This window comes from Anguilla anguilla, chromosome 2, assembly GCF_013347855.1.
Source record: "Anguilla anguilla isolate fAngAng1 chromosome 2, fAngAng1.pri, whole genome shotgun sequence".
Classification (NCBI taxonomy): domain Eukaryota; kingdom Metazoa; phylum Chordata; class Actinopteri; order Anguilliformes; family Anguillidae; genus Anguilla; species Anguilla anguilla.
Window position 1 is genome coordinate 60,197,791 of NC_049202.1, and position 16,307 is coordinate 60,214,097.

The 16,307-nt window shown below is 50.8% G+C and overlaps 1 protein-coding gene across 3 annotated transcripts in view; it reads right to left on the minus strand.

Annotated features, from left to right (window-relative positions):
* Window positions 1–1,767: 1,767 nt before the first annotated feature.
* epn3b (epsin 3b) overlaps window positions 1,768–16,307 on the minus strand; it is a 38,715-nt gene continuing 24,175 nt past the window's right edge. The window contains exons 3-11 of one of the 3 annotated variants that reach the window (XM_035406508.1): window positions 14,023–14,141; window positions 10,667–10,744; window positions 10,063–10,152; window positions 9,309–9,395; window positions 7,263–7,380; window positions 6,193–6,369; window positions 5,628–5,735; window positions 4,022–4,252; window positions 1,768–3,135 (exon numbers count right to left, since the gene is read on the minus strand). In XM_035406508.1, the coding sequence (XP_035262399.1) occupies window positions 2,828–3,135; window positions 4,022–4,252; window positions 5,628–5,735; window positions 6,193–6,369; window positions 7,263–7,380; window positions 9,309–9,395; window positions 10,063–10,152; window positions 10,667–10,744; window positions 14,023–14,141 (1,316 nt within the window). In that variant the 3' untranslated portion in view covers window positions 1,768–2,827. The remainder of the gene's footprint in view (window positions 3,136–4,021; window positions 4,253–5,627; window positions 5,736–6,192; window positions 6,370–7,262; window positions 7,381–9,308; window positions 9,396–10,062; window positions 10,153–10,666; window positions 10,745–14,022; window positions 14,142–16,307) is intronic. The other 2 variants (XM_035406509.1, XM_035406510.1) reach the window with 2 other exon arrangements.

A 16,307-nucleotide genomic window follows, 5' to 3' on the forward strand; every position in this document is an offset into this window, starting at 1 on the left:
CCAGCTTTCCCTTCACAACAGGAACTGAATGGAGGAAAACTGGACTCCATATCAGCTGCACCCATGCGCACACTTCTAACATTCCACCACCGCAATTTATTCTACTTCTGTCACCAAATTACAGGCAGTCATTTGGTTCTGTGTGAACCCTTTACACACCTCAATCAGCATTTATCACCTCACCACAGCTACCGCTACCATCATTGTTTACTTTAGATGTGCAATACATTTTCTTTGCCAACTAATTTGCATGTGGGGCTCCCAAACATTTTTTTCTGATGTGAGCCCAAATAAACGCTCACAAATTTCCATGAGCCCAACGACGCCACCCACACACACACTTTGTGCCTAACGGCACCATTTAGCCTCCACTATACTGGCCATATACCACCACCTCTCGTGCCCCATTGCCTTATTATAGTTGGGTTGTTGTGAAGTTCGACATATAGTCGTCTATGTTCACTATTTTAAAGAGACAAAAATGTCTTTTTATTTTTTCTCCAAATTTTCAGGTGACCCCCATCCTCAAATCAGGCAACCCATGGTTTGGGGACCCCTGCACTGAGTAAATCAAAAAGAATGAGCAGGGAATTATGAAGTGAGTCTCTGGTAAAACAGAAGAGGTAGGGTATGGCTGGATAAAGAAATGAACTAAAGAGTCTCCATCTACAAGCAAAACATAAAATGAAATAAGTTTTGACTTAGAAAACATAGATAGCATAGAAAACTATGGTGTTCCCAATCACAAGGTGAAAAAAAAAACATTTTCATGCAGTGTCATCCCACAGATTAATATTCATACATCTTGTGGAGGGAGGGGTGGGGCATCTAGCTGACTTAATGACAAGCGGATCTGAGCTTTCTGTGTGTGAATGAGGGGAGAGGAGGCAGGGGGTAGAAGGCAGCTCTTGGCTCAGGGATTTATTTCGCGTATGAGAACAGAGCCTGCTCCAACTCCTCACCAAGTGACCTCATCTTTTAGGATGACATCACAATAGCCCCTGCCCCTCAGCCAATTGGACCTAACCCGTGCGTCTCAAGTGACATCATCTTTCCACCTGCCACTTGCCATAAAAAAGGACACCACCCCCGGAACAGTGAGGCACACATATTCCCTCGTGCAATGTTCTGAAGTGACCCCCCCACGCCCCCGCAAAAAAAAAACAAAAAAACTGTCCCATCATCCCTCATAACAAATGGGAACCATATGATCTTCTGTACCCGAGCCACTCTGTCCCAGCAGCAGGCAGTATGAGGTGACCACACGCCAAGCACTTATCTCCGCGTTTGGCTCTAATTTTGTCATTGTGTTCCGCACGGTGAGTGCAGGTCTGCAGACGGCTGCGTCTAAACGGCACACAAACACCCCGGGGGAGAGCGGGGGCGGGAGACTGCCAAAACCGCACCTCAAAAAGCAACACCCACCGTGTTCCCCTGTGCGACAACTCGAGAGGGTCCAACACAAGAACAACAATAACATAGAACAAAAAAAACATTCAAAAAAATGTAATAACACAACTGCACAGTAGGGGGCAGCAACGGACAACACGGTGTGTGCATGGAGCTTATGCTGCTCCTGTGACTAGCAGACGTCTCCGTGAGTGACGCACCCCTGGTGACACCTCGTGTTCCCAGGTAAAAGGCCAGAGCCTTCTTTCAGAAAAAATAAATGGCGCGCATGAAGTCTATGCTGTCTACGGTTGGAATCACAGACTGCAGAGCAACAGAGGAAAGGGGAGGTGAATTAAAAACCAACATCAAGGCAAACTCCTTTAAATCTTTTATTTAGATTTCATCTTACTTATGGATTTATACTTTGACGGTGAGTAAATCAGTGTGTTTACCGGGGTTACGCGTCCAAATCCAGTCCGTTTCAGGCCAGCTCTCACGCACCCCCCGAACCCCGAAACGACCTGTCCGTGGAAACGACGCCGTGGCCGAAATCCACGTCCGTGAGTCTGTCTGTCCTTCAGCGTCCGCCTGTCCTTCCCCCCGGCTCCGGCCTTCGCCCCAGAGAGCGTGGAATTCAGTCACAGAGGCAATCGGAGGCGACGCGGCCGAAGGCGAGGGTTTCCGACGCGTTTCATTGGCCGAGAGGCTCGCGATGCATTGTGGGTCTGTCGGTGAGGCAGGCACGTGGTTCTGGGGGTACAGTCAGCTCTGCTCGAGATATTATGTGCCCCCCAGTGAAGACGCAGTAAGAAAAACAGTCCGGGAGATGAGAGCTGGCTTTCAGGGAGGGGCGAGAGTCAGAGCATCTGTGCCAGTTTTGTCGGTTATTTGGTGCTGGTCGTTGGGAGTCACAGTTATGAGAGGAGGGGTGTGCAGGGCGGAGCAGGGAGAGTAGGGAGGGGCCAGGGCAGGACAGGGAGGGGCCAGGGCAGAGTGGGGAGGGGCTAGGGCAGGACAGGGAGGGGCCATGGTGGGCACCTGTCACTTCCCTTCTCTGGAAACTCCTACTTCAGAGAATAACACAGGAAGGCAGCCGTGGCTTTGAGCATAGAAGAGCATTGTAAGCAATCCTAGACTTCTTCCACACACACACGCACACACACACACACACACACAGACTGCCAAGAGCTTACAGTGTGGTGTAAGGTGTGCAGAGACAGAGAGAAAGGGATAATCAGGGGTAAAATCATAATTCATCTTAAAAACAAATAAAAAGCCTTTCAGCTTTGGCAGGGGCGGGGCCAAGAGAGGCTGGGCGTGTCCAGGTCCGGGCAGGGCGGGGTGGGGCGCGTCTCCAGCTCCAGCGTAGTCTGAGGTCAGGAACTTTCTGGAAGGGGCCGGAAGCGGCGCTGTCAGCGGCAATTCGGCAAGGGCCTCACAGGAAGGGGTTCTGACCGTGGGGGTCCCCTGGAGGCCCCGGCGGGGGCGCGGGGGACAGGGGCAGCAGCGGCTGGGGCAGGTTGCTGGGCATGTCCAGCAGCCCGTGGGACGGCGGGAAGGCGGGCGGCTGGGTGAAGGAGGAGGGCAGGGCCGACGGCTGGTGGGGGAGCGGGAGGGGGAGGGAGGCGCTGTAGGGGAGCGCCGTTGGGGGCAGGGGGGAGGTGGAGCTGGGCCGCATCTGGTTCAGCGTCAGGCGCGGCTGGTCGCTGTGGAACGGGTTAGTGGGCGAGGGAGCGCTAAGACCTGGGAGAGAGAGAGAGAGGGAGGGAGAGAGAGAGGGAGAGGGAGAAAGAGAGAGAGAGAGAGAGAGAGAGAGGGAGGGAGAAAGCAAGAGAGAGGAAGAGGTCAAGATGGCGAGACAGAGAGATGTATTTCACTGTTTATGGCTTCTTTCCACTTTCACATTTGGAGATACTCCATTAATATCGCCTCTGTGTGTGTATACGCTTTTGCAATGTAACTAACTGAAATGGCAACTGAATCTAAAGTGTCAGTGTAAAGGATGGATGTGAAGGCAGTCCATTAGACTCATTTGTTATGTTCCCGACAACAACAGTGCAATAAAAAGCACCATGGGTAATTTTAGTCGTAAAGAACCATGCGTGATATCAGTCCTAAAAAAAACCATGGGTAATATCAGGCCTAAAGGGACCATGGGTAATTTCAGTCCTAAAGGGACCATGGGTAATTTCAGTCGTAAAGATGTAGAAATGTGCAACATTACCGTGCATAGGGATGTCTGCTGAGTGAAGACTGTTGCTTAATACATAACCCAATACATGGAGACTGGACTGCACAAACACAAGCACACGTGCAGCTCAGGTGCCAGTGTAGCATAGGGGTTAGGGAACTGCTCTTTAACTCACAGGTTGCACGCTCTATTCACAATAAACCCATAAAGCTGAACTATTTCAGTGAATAACCAGCTGTATAAAGGGGTCCATATGTCTACAAAAACTGGAAGCTGCATTAGTGCCTCTGGATAAGGGTGCCTGCTTAAATGCCTGAATGCAAAATGTAGGCTTCTTTGGATTGTTTAAAAAAAATGTTTTTAATTCTAAGTCAATGTTCTTGAACTCTTTCAGTCACCGGTAGTATTTGTGACATCAGCATTAGAATGATGACTCACCTGAGAGGAAGGGGTTCTTGTTTTTGGCGGGGGGGTTGGGGGGGATCAGGGTGTCCAGGTTGACCAGCGAGGCGGCCGTGGGCCCCAGGAAGGCCTCGGGGGTTCGGCAGGTGCGGGGGCTGGGCACTCTTAGGGTCTCCCCCAGACGGGACAGGTCAAAGAGCTCCGGGCTGCCCTCCCTGCGGCCGTTCACCTGCCCCACCTTGCCACCCTCCCCAAATGGGTCCGTGTCTGGGATACAGAGGAAAGGGGGGCACGTTAGCGCAGTACCCCCAAATCCCAGATCTATCCCCAAACCCCAGCCCAGAAAAGACTGGTTTCACAATCACCATCAGACAGAGAGGTGGAGAAAGAGAAAGTGGGGTGATAGAAAATATATAGACAGACAGACAGATAAACATTTTTCATGTGAAGCACCTTATGGACCTGGCTTATAACTCACTCACTCACTCACATTGAGCAGGCTGAAGATTCTCCACAAGAGGAAGCTATTAGCACTCTGTTAGCATGCTCCTTCCCCACAATGATACAGTGTGTCCTTTTTGCTTATAAAAAAGACCTTGAATAGCCCCCTCCTTTCAAACCTAATTCAACATAAAAAAAGACCTACTTCAAAGATTAAACATAATCAAAAGAGAGAAAAAAGAGGAAGTAACAAAATACATAATAAAAAATAATAATCTCTAATATTTCATTCAATTACCAACACCCTTCACCTATAACTATAGATAGATAGATAAATAGATATAGATAGTTCGACAGACAGACAGACAGACAGACAGAAAGACAGACAGGCATACAGACAGACAGGCAGGCAGGCAGGCAGACAGACGGACAGACAGGCAGGCATGCAGACAGGCAGACAGACAGACAGGCAGGCAGGCAGGCAGGCAGGAAGGCAGGCAGGCAGGCAGACGGACAGGCAGGCAGGCAGGCAGGCAGGCAGACGGACAGACAGGCAGGCAGGCAGGCAGACGGACAGACAGACAGACAGGCAGGCTGACAGGCAGACAGACAGGCAGGCAGGCAGACGGACAGACAGGCAGGCAGGCAGGCAGACGGACAGACAGGCAGGCAGGCAGGCAGGCAGACAGACAGACAGGCAGGCAGGCAGGCAGGCAGGCAGACAGACAGACAGACAGGCAGGCAGACAGGCAGGCAGGCAGGCAGGCAGGCAGATGGACAGACAGGCAGACAGGCAGACAGGCAGGCCGCCAGGCAGACAGGCAGACAGGCAGACAGGCAGGCTGACAGACGGACAGGCAGGCAGGCAGACAGACAGACAGACAGACAGGCAGGCAGGCAGGCAGGCAGGCAGGCAGGCAGACAGACAGACAGACAGACAGACAGGCAGGCAGGCAGGCAGGCAGGCAGACAGACAGACAGACAGACAGACAGACAGACAGACAGGCAGGCAGGCAGGCAGGCAGACAGACAGACAGACAGACAGACAGACAGACAGACAGGCAGGCAGGCAGGCAGGCAGACAGACAGACAGACAGGCAGGCAGGCAGGCAGGCAGACAGACAGGCAGACAGGCAGACAGGCAGGCAGGCAGGCAGACAGACAGACAGGCAGGCAGGCAGACGGACAGACAGGCACCGACCCGCAGGGCTTTCTGAGCGAGGGGTGAAGACTCTGGGGGCGATGCTGTCTGGCTCCCTGGCGTTCTCGCCTGGGAGTGAGAAGGGATCTATCCCAGGAGCACCTGCAACTACAGACCAACACACCCTCCAGCTCTGCCTCGAACACCATAAAAACACCATAGACGTTCTGACTCAGTCCTACTGAAGCCCTGCAGCGGAACACCATAGAGACTACAAGTCCTATTAGTGACCTGACTTATGAAAAATAACAGACAAACACAGGCACTGAATCCACAGTAGAGTTACACTGAATCCCCTGGTAGGAGTACAGTGGTGAAACGTAATTGATGCCATCGTTTTACACTCCGAATAGGGGGGAAGTTGCTTTTGTTTCTGCAGCCCTTTTATTGTAATTATTAATATTTTTGCATTTGCATGTGCAGAATCATACACCCACACCTACAATCAAGCGTGGAGTTAAAACTAATGAGTACACATTACACAGGACCTGAGATAAGCGCTACAGTACTGTGTGTGTGTGTGTGTGTGTGCGCGTATGTGCGTGCGCATAGTTCATGCCTGTACCAGGATGGGCAGGGGAGCTCCAGGATTGGCTGGCATGGTTGGGGCTAGGCGCAGTGGGTGGAGCCTCCCAGGGATCTGACGAATCATGTGTGAGACCCCAGGGTTGGGAGGGGCTAGTGGAGGCGGGAGGGGCCATCCATGGACTGCCAATCACTGGAGTAGTGGAGCGTGCTCCCGCTAGAGAGAGGGAGAGGGAGGGGGGGGGGGGAGGAGAGAGAGAGTATGTGTTTATTATAGAATTTATTTTCATTTTAAATAATATTCATTAAAATCATAAAAGTGACACTTTCCTGTATGCGTTGATACTTCATTAATGTGGTCCTCTGTATATGCACATGTATATATGGCAATAGGGGCATAAGATTGCATGACAGAGGCATTATAGGGATGTATGAATATTATCCCAAACAGAAGCACCAAACATAAAGTATAAAGCTACATCAGCAGATGTGTCTGTCACCCGGGATTCAAACCCACAACCCTCAGGTTCAGACCCCAGTGCGTCGGAGGTTCTGAACAGCGATCCAAACAGGTGCTTCCTGCTTTGCGGTGACACGGTGCCTTCATGGACGAATGAGACTCTTAGCAGGCCTGGTGTAAAGCACTCAGTATTAAATTAAGTGGCCAATAAAAGCTGAACTAATTAAGTGATGTGCTGGAATAAGAAGAGCTCACAGTGGAGTATTTACTGGTGTTAATGACTGAACCTGAGAGGGCTGCCTCTCTCATTATACTGCTGTGTGTGTGTGTGTGTCTGTGTGTGTATGTGCCTATGTGTGTGTGTGTGTGTGTGCATGTGTGCGTGTGTGCGTGTGTGTATGTGCCTGCGTGTGTGTGTGTGTGTGTGTGTGTGTGTGTGTGTGTGTGTGCATGTGTGCGTGTGTGCATGTGTGTGCGCCTGCGTGTGTGTCGGTGTGTGCCTGTGTGTGTGCGTGTGTGCATGTGTGCGTGTGTGTATGTGCCTGCGTGTGTGTCGGTGTGTGCCTGTGTGTGTGTGTGTGTGCGTCTGTGTGAGTGCATATGTGTGTGTATGTGCGTGCGTACCTGTGTGTGTGCGTGTTTGTGCTTACCCACAGAGTCCCAGGGGTCAGAGGTCGTCAGGGTGGCAGGCTGTGCGTCCCAAGGGTCATCAGAAGGGGACGCACCAGAGACCGGGCCGAAAATGTCCACCAGGTCCATCATCGCAGACTGACACGGGACAGAGTGGTCATGTCACTGGGGCTAACTGCACAGTCTTTTCATTGGGGTTAAACTACACTCAGCTCACTGGGGTTAAACTACACTCAGCTCACTGGGGTTAAACTACACTCAGCTCACTGGGGTTAAACTACACTCAGTTCACTGGGGTTAAACTACACTCAGCTCACTGGGGTTAAACTACACTCAGCTCACTGGGGTTAAACTACACTCAGCTCACTGGGGTTAAACTACACTCAGCTCACTGGGGTTAAACTACACTCAGCTCACTGGGGTTAAACTACACTCAGCTCACTGGGGTTAAACTACAGTCAGCTCACTGGGGTTAAACTACACTCAGCTCACTGGGGTTAAACTACACTCAGCTCATTGGGGTTAAACTACAGTAGGTTCACTGGGGTTAAACTACACTCAGCTCACTGGGGTTAAACTACACTCAGCTCACTGGGGTTAAACTACACTCAGCTCACTGGGGTTAAACTACACTCAGCTCACTGGGGTTAAACTACACTCAGCTCACTGGAGTTAAACTACACTCAGCTCACTGGAGTTAAACTACACTCAGCTCACTGGGGTTAAACTACACTCAGCTCACTGGGGTTAAACTACAGTAGGTTCACTGGGGTTAAACTACACTCAGCTCACTGGGGTTAAACTACACTCAGCTCACTGGGGTTAAACTACACTCAGCTCACTGGGGTTAAACTACACTCAGCTCACTGGGGTTAAACTACACTCAGCTCACTGGGGTTAAACTACACTCAGCTCACTGGGGTTAAACTACACTCAGCTCACTGGGGTTAAACTACACTCAGCTCACTGGGGTTAAACTACACTCAGCTCACTGGGGTTAAACTACACTCAGCTCACTGGGGTTAAACTACACTCAGCTCACTGGGGTTAAACTACACTCAGCTCACTGGGGTTAAACTACACTCAGCTCACTGGGGTTAAACTACACTCAGTTCACTGGGGTTAAACTACACTCAGCTCACTGGGGTTAAACTACACTCAGTTCACTGGGGTTAAACTACACTCAGCTCACTGGGGTTAAACTACACTCAGCTCACTGGGGTTAAACTACACTCAGCTCACTGGGGTTAAACTACACTCAGCTCACTGGGGTTAAACTACACTCAGCTCACTGGGGTTAAACTACACTCAGCTCACTGGGGTTAAACTACACTCAGCTCACTGGGGTTAAACTACACTCAGCTCACTGGGGTTAAACTACACTCAGCTCACTGGGGTTAAACTACACTCAGCTCACTGGGGTTAAACTACACTCAGCTCACTGGGGTTAAACTACACTCAGCTCACTGGGGTTAAACTACAGTCAGCTCACTGGGGTTAAACTACACTCAGCTCACTGGGGTTAAACTACACTCAGCTCACTGGGGTTAAACTACACTCAGCTCACTGGGGTTAAACTACACTCAGCTCACTGGGGTTAAACTACACTCAGCTCACTGGGGTTAAACTACACTCAGCTCACTGGGGTTAAACTACACTCAGCTCACTGGGGTTAAACTACACTCAGCTCACTGGGGTTAAACTACAGCAGGTTCACTGGGGTTAAATTATACAGTCAAAAACCTGAGAGAAAGAAATGTGTCTGAACGTGTGTGTGTGTACGTGTGTGTGTGTGTGTGTGTGTGTGTGTGTGCATATGTGTGTGAGTAACAGTGCAGAGCCTGTGGCTCTCCAGGACCAGGAGTCCTGCTCTAAAGGGCTAAATTGTTTTAAATGAAGTATCTGCCCCAAGGGGGGTGTACAGCATCTGTACAGAGAAATTCCTCAGTGGGACGTGTGGAGGGCACATTTCGGGGGCGGGACTGTTCTGGTGCAGGGAGGCATGTTTTCGGGGTGGGACTGTGTTGGGGCAGGGGGGACGTTTCCGGGCCAGGACTGTCACTTACCTCCCCCGTCCCGCTCTCACTCTCCCTCCTGCTCTCCTCCAGAGCTTTCTGCAGCAGGGACTCGTCTCCCTGGCGACTGCGCTGCTCCTGCGCACAGACAGACAGACAGACGAATAGACAGCAGTGAGAGACGCACGCACACGCACACACAGACACACGCGCGCGCGCGCACACACACACACACAAGCGCGCGCACGCTCACACACACACAAACGCAGGGTATTCTCCAGAGCAGAGCTCAGGACAGCTGAGTTTAGAGACACTACCAGCCTCAGGAAAGGAAGGAAGAAAAGAAGGAAAGAAGGAAGTAGGGAAGGGTTTCTGTAGGAGGAAAGGAGGGTGCTCAGGCCCAGGTCAGACAGACGGCTGCTCCTCCGTGCCCACCTGGCAGAGCGAGGGAGGGAGGGAGAGAAAGGAAGAGAAAGGCACACCCCGTATCTGAAAGAGGAGAAACACTGAGGAGGAAGCGCTCTGAAGGACAGAAGACAGGATGGGAGTGTGCGTGTCTGTGTGTGTGCGTGTGTGTGTACGATTCAAAGGAGAGCAGGAGAGAAAGACAAGATAAAGAAAAGGAGAGAATGAAGAGGGTAGAAAAAAGGAGGAGACAAAGCCATTAAGCTCTGAAAAGTGCTGCAGCAAACAAAGAGTAAGCCACAGGAAATAGTGGGGGAGGGGGGCGTAGGGAGTCACCCCGCCATTTTTCGGGCCCTGTTGGGCCCCAGAGAAGGCCCCTGAAGGCCCCAGGGGGCAGTACCTGCTCGTGCTCCTCTTTGCTCAGGCTCAAGGCTATCTGGAGCTGCATGTCCTCGTCCATCTCCAAGGCAACGGGAGGGGGCGGGGCTGGCTACAAGGGAGGGAGAGAGAGGGGGGTTGGCGTAATGAAAGGGGAAGACGTTAACAGGAGTTAGAATCCCAGCTGACCAAGCACTGGAGGCCCCCCACCCCCAGCCACTCAAAGGAATCCTGCTGCAGTGGCCCCTCCCCCTCCCTGTTAGAGGGTTTATTTTGTTAGCAGCGGAAAGAGAGATGAGAGGAGACTGTAGACAGAGCCCACGCTAGCACTGCTCATGGAAGAAATGCAGTCAGCTCTACTGGTTAGTTTGGTGGGCGGGGCTGTTGCGTTATTGGTCAGCGACAGGGGAAGATCCCGTCTGATTGGTCAGAGAGGAGATGTTGCCAATGGCCGTGCTGTTGGTGGTGCTACTTGGATGAGAAAGAGAGAGGTGAGAGAAAGGGATGCTGTGTTACTGGGCTAGAGGGAGAAAAGGGTCTGTGTTAGGAAGCGCAGACTGATAGGCCACGTGGTCGCTAGGCTCCAGCCATGGACCCGCCTCCTTGTCCCGCCCACACGGCGATACCTGCTGCAGCTGCTCCTTGCTCAGGTAGAGGGCGATCTCGAGCTGAGTCTGCTCGTCCATTTCCACCCGAGGGGCAGGCTAGGGATGGAGGGGGGGTTCAAGGTGAGCAATATGGGGAAGGTTAGAAATCAACCAATCAGGGGATAGTGTTGAGGGGAAGGGGGGGGGATGCAAAAAGAGGTAAAAAGAACAGAGTCAATCCTGGTCCTTTGAGAGAAACAAGGATCACACAATGCAGGATAAAAAGGATTCAGGCGGGGTGCTCTTTTCCAACACAAGGTGGCAGTAATACCTCAAAAAAAGTCAATTAAAAAGTTAATTTAGTAAGAAAATAAAGATCTGGTTAAATTGTCACCGCCCGTTTCACATCACATCTCCATCACATCAGTCTAACTGTTCATTGTTAGTTAATTGATTCATTTCTAGTTAATTGATTCGTTGCTAGTTAATTGATTGTTAGTTAATTGATTAATTTCTAGTTAATTGATTCGTTGCTAGTTAATTGATTCGTTGCTAGTTAATTGATTGTTAGTTAATTGATGGCGTATCGTGTTATTTTGTGAGCTCTCCGGCAGCTTAACTCCAGTGGCAGAAATCCAGCTCACATCTGATTGAACTGGATTGAACGGAGTAATTAAAATGCAAACAGATCACAGACGGATGAGATGCAGCATACTGTGGAATGTATATTCATGCGCCTGTTTGATGTGACAGCCTTAATGTGCCAGCACACAGACCCGCTCTCTCTCACACACACACACACACACACACACACAGACTGACCAGCTGCAGTCCCAAACAGAAACCAAAGTAGAACTGGACTGTAATTCTTAAGGAACACAGCCATCTGGCTTGCCCCCACTCCACTGTCGCCCTCAAGGTCCAATCTGGAAAATCTACATCTATGCATTTTAGGCGCTCATTAATGCCAGCCTGTCGAGTCAAAGTCTAAAAATCTCAAACTCTCAACTCCCGCCCCACCCCCGATGAGGTAATCGGGTCGCAGAGGTCAGACAGGAAATGAGAGAGGGAGGGAAGGAAAGGAAAGTGATAATCTAACATTTTCCACATTCACACATGAGGATTAGGCTGCCTGGCTAGTGCAGAGGTGATGCAATTCCACAGTATGCAGATGCCTGAGTGTGTGTGTGTGTGTGTGTGTGTTCATCTATTTAACCTTTATTTAACCAGGGAAGTCACAGTAAGATTGATCTTTGTGTGTGTGTGTGTGTGTGTGTGTGTGAGTATACATTTGAATAAGTGTGTGTGTATGTTTGTATATGTGTGCATGAACTTTTGAATGCGGGTCTGTGTTTGTATTTGTGTGCATGCGTGTGAGCGTGCAGGCCCTGTTTGTACACTGATAGAGCCGTTTCTGGGTTAGCACAGGGCTCAAGGGGGGGGGGGGGCACTGAAATCCATTAACACGAAGGGTGTTACAGGAGGCCCCACAGCAGGGACCTGGGCGATCGCCAAAATGTCAGAGCCACACTTTCTTCGGGGGGTGCCTCCCTGTTAAGCACAAAAGGTCTGATCATTCGGGATTGTCCACACGCAGAGTGAACTATGCCCAGTTTCATTATGTAAAGAGAGCCCACACTGCCCCTAGTGGCCAGAGGGGGTTAGACAGAGTTCTCAGGGGATTCACAGCTACATTACATTTAGCAGACACTGTTATCCAGACTGAATAACACAACCTACATCTTTCCTTTACAATGCATATATATAGCTGGATTATTGCTGAATCAAGCCAGGTTAAGCACCTTGCTCAAGGGGACAACAGCAGTGCCCCATCTGGGAATCAAACCTGCAACTTCTATCACTTGTGTGACATTTGACTTTCCCTGGATGCATTTCTCTCTCCCTCTCTCTCCTTCTCTCGCTCCCCCCCTCTCTCTCTGTCTCTCTCTCCCTCTTCTCTTTCTCTCTCTCCCTTTCTCCCTCTCCCTCTCTTGCTCCCCCTCTTCTCTCCCTCCATCACACTCTCTCGCCCCCCCTATCTTACTCCCTCCCTCTCTCGCCCCCCCTCCCCCCCTCCCCCCTCTCTCCCGTTTCCCGCATTAATGACCTCGCACACACGTGTCCTTGGCTACCTCCTGGCACGGGAGGCCGCTGGCGTCAATAGCAAGGCTGGTTGACCGCACAGATATGCGGGCAGGGGGCGCGGGGGTGTGAGTGGGGGGCGGGGGTTGGTGGGTGGAGCAGGGCATGAAAGCGCGATCAATTGCTTAAGACCCATTGAGCTGCATCAGCCTGTGCTGCTAACTCGAAGATTGATTACTTTTTCCTGGCATCACAGCCGTGTGTGTGTGTGTGTGGGTGGGGGGGGGGGGGGTGAGATACTCCTCTGGGAGGAAGCAGAGGGCTGAGGGAGGAGTGCGTGTGTAAGACAGGAGAGGGGCGGATTCTAACTGAGGGAGACAATGGTCTACTTTTGTGAGGGTAAGAGGAGCGTGAGAGAGACGGAGGGATGGTCAGAGCGTTTAGAGAGAGATGGAGGGACCAAGAGAGCCTTTAGAGAGATGGAGGGATGGTCAGAGCGTTTGGAGAGATGGAGGGATGGAGCGAGTGTTTGGAGAGATGGAGGGATGGAGGGAGTGTTTGGAGAGATGGAGGGATGGAGGGATGGTCAGAGCGTTCGGAGAGATGGAGGGATGAAGGGATGATCAGAGCGTTTTGAAAGACTGAATGCAGAACTGCAGTGTTTGCAGTGCTGACAGCACTCTAAACCAGTCACAGGTCCAGCAGCCAATCAGTGGAGGACAGTTCGCTGAACAATACGGTCAGACCAGCCAATCACAGCACTCCCGGACAGCACAAGCCACAATCAATAGAGTTTGCACAAAGAGACAGGGACAATGGTGACGGAGGAGGGCATTGTGAAGTGGGGTATTAGGTTAGCTGTGCTCTTTGTGAACACGCAAAACAGGGTGATAAACAGTAGCACTGTCAGACAATGTGCACACAGAAATTACCTCTGTGTGAGAGAGAGAGAATGTGTGTATGTGTGTGTGTGTGTGTGAGAGAGAGAGAATGTGTGTGTGTGTGTATTTGTGTGTATGTGTGTGTGTGTGTGCATGTGTGTCTGTGTTTGCGTGTGCGCATGTGTGTCTGTGAGTGTGAGTGTGTGTGTGTGCGCATTTGTGTCTGTGAGTGTATGTGTGTGCATGCGTGCGTGCATGCGTGTATGTCTGTGTGTGTGTGCACGCATGTGTGTGTCTGTGTGCATGTGTGTGAGCGTGTGTGTGTTTGTGTGTCTGTGTGTGTGCGTGAGCGTGTGTGTGTTTGTGTGTCTGCGTGTGAGCGTGTGTGTTTGTGTGTCTGTGTGTGTGCGTGTGAGCGTGTGTGTGTTTTACCTTCTCACTCTCCTCACGACTCATGGCCAGCGCCAGCTGCAGCTGCAGCTCCTCCTCTCCGCTGGTCTGTGGCCGAGCCTGCTCCAGATCCGACGGGATGCGCGGAGAGGAAGAGGAGGCTGAAAATGGAGAAGGGAGAGAGAGAGAGAGAGAGCGAGGGAGGGAGAAAGACAGAGAAAGGGAGAGAATATTTACAGCTTGCTTGATATAGTATTTATTTCTCATGCTTTACCCATTCGATAGCCCAACTCTGATACGCACTGTATATTTATGAGGGGGCGTGGCCAGAGTGCTGTATATTTATGAGGGGGGCGGGGCATGAGCGTGTGCAATAAATCACGCAGCGAACACCGCTCTGCTCTCTTCCGCGGGGGCCATTTTTGTTTTTCTTTGCGGGTTGGTGTCTGACCCCCAGAACAATGGTGAGTCTGTCTGGGGAGTCAGAGGAGGGAGTGTGGGGGCATTCCCTGGGATGGATCCAGATCTGCTGAGTGAGGTGGGGGGGGGGGGGGGGGTGGGGGCGCGGGTGTGGGGTTTGGCACAGCACCAGTCTGGACACCAGGCTGCTGCACAGAAGCCAGCGCTGTGCCCCCCCACCTGTACCCCCCCTTGTCAGGAATGCAGGCTGGACAGGATCTATTCACCATGGTGCAGTATATTACACCAACATCTCTGAACACACAGTGGACTGCTAGACCACCAACTCTACACTCTTCCTTGCCATACCACTGATTCAGCAGTACACACAGTCCAGCATACTATACCATCAACTGTACACACTCTGTCTGCCATTTTATACCAGAAGCTCTACATACACTACACCACACCAGCAGCTCTACACACTGTCCACTCCTATACCTCCAACTCCACAAACACAGTCCATTAAACCATACCATCAACTCCCCACACACCGTGAACTCCACACACACTGTGCTCAACACTATACAACCAAGGCTACGCACTCTAGCCATAACCATAATGAATTAATATCTTGTGGCAAAGCCTCCAATATGCCACCAATTCCACACATATTCCCATACACTACAGTTGAAAAAATCTACAGACACTCCTCTGTAAAACACCGAAAGCTTAGCAGTTCCCTGTTGAACCCGCCCACTGAACTTATTTCAGCCAGGCCCCTGAGAGACCCACTGACCCCTCTGTGACCCCCACCCCCCCCCCACCTCGGAGTTAAAGCTAAGCGCAGTTTGCATCACAGAGACACAGCAATACTCAGATCAAGGTCAGATCAAGGTCAGCTAACAGCTCTTTAACAGCAGATCCATAAACACAATAAACACAGAATATAAGCCACACAAGTTTGTTCAATTTAAAACACTTTTTGTTGTTGAGGGATTGGGGGGGTGAAGGGGGGGGTGGGGTATGTGGACCCTGTCCAAACATTGGGTGAAAGGCAGGAATACACCCCGGACAGGCCACCAATCCATCACAGAGCCGACACACCATTCACTCAGGCATTCATACCCCAAGGACAATTTAGAGTCTCCAATTAGCCTACCTGCATGTCTTTGGACCATGGGAGGAAACAGGAGTACCCGGAGGAAACCCACACAGACACAGGGAGAACATGCAAACTCCACACAGAAAGGCCCAGACCAGGATTAAAACCTAGGACCACATCACACACACACACACACACATGGCCACATACTGTATCACACAAATGGCCACTCTCACCCATCACAAACACAGCTAGCCATCCCTAACTTCCCCAGTGTCATTCATTCATCAAAAATAAATCCACTCATCTCCCCCACGGCCACTCACTAATCACGGGCATTCACCACAAGCAGAACCAGTCATCACAAATATGGCCCCTGCGACCAATCAGGTCAAATGCCACTTCGAGCTACGGCAGTGGGATGATGGTTTACATCCACCACAAACCCCAGGCCTACTTGACCCTGGGTTAGACGCTATTGCGCGTCTTTTGTTCCTCTGTTAGCAGAGGTAACATCCTTCAGACTAGGCACGCATGTAAACTACAGTTCAACCCTTAAAATCTCATCTGAAGACTTTCTTTGTAACTATAGCTTAAAACCTAACAACTGATCATTGTTTTTATTATTACATTACATTACAGTTATTTGGCAGATGCTTTTATCCAAAGCGACGTTCAAAAGTGCATACCAAAGGTCATTGGAACAACTAAAAAACGCAGGTCCAATAAGGTACGCTACTCATTTTATACAGTTATTCATAACCAAGAACACAAAGTACAGTTCACACAGTGACCATTACCCTGACCTAACCTATGCTAAGTC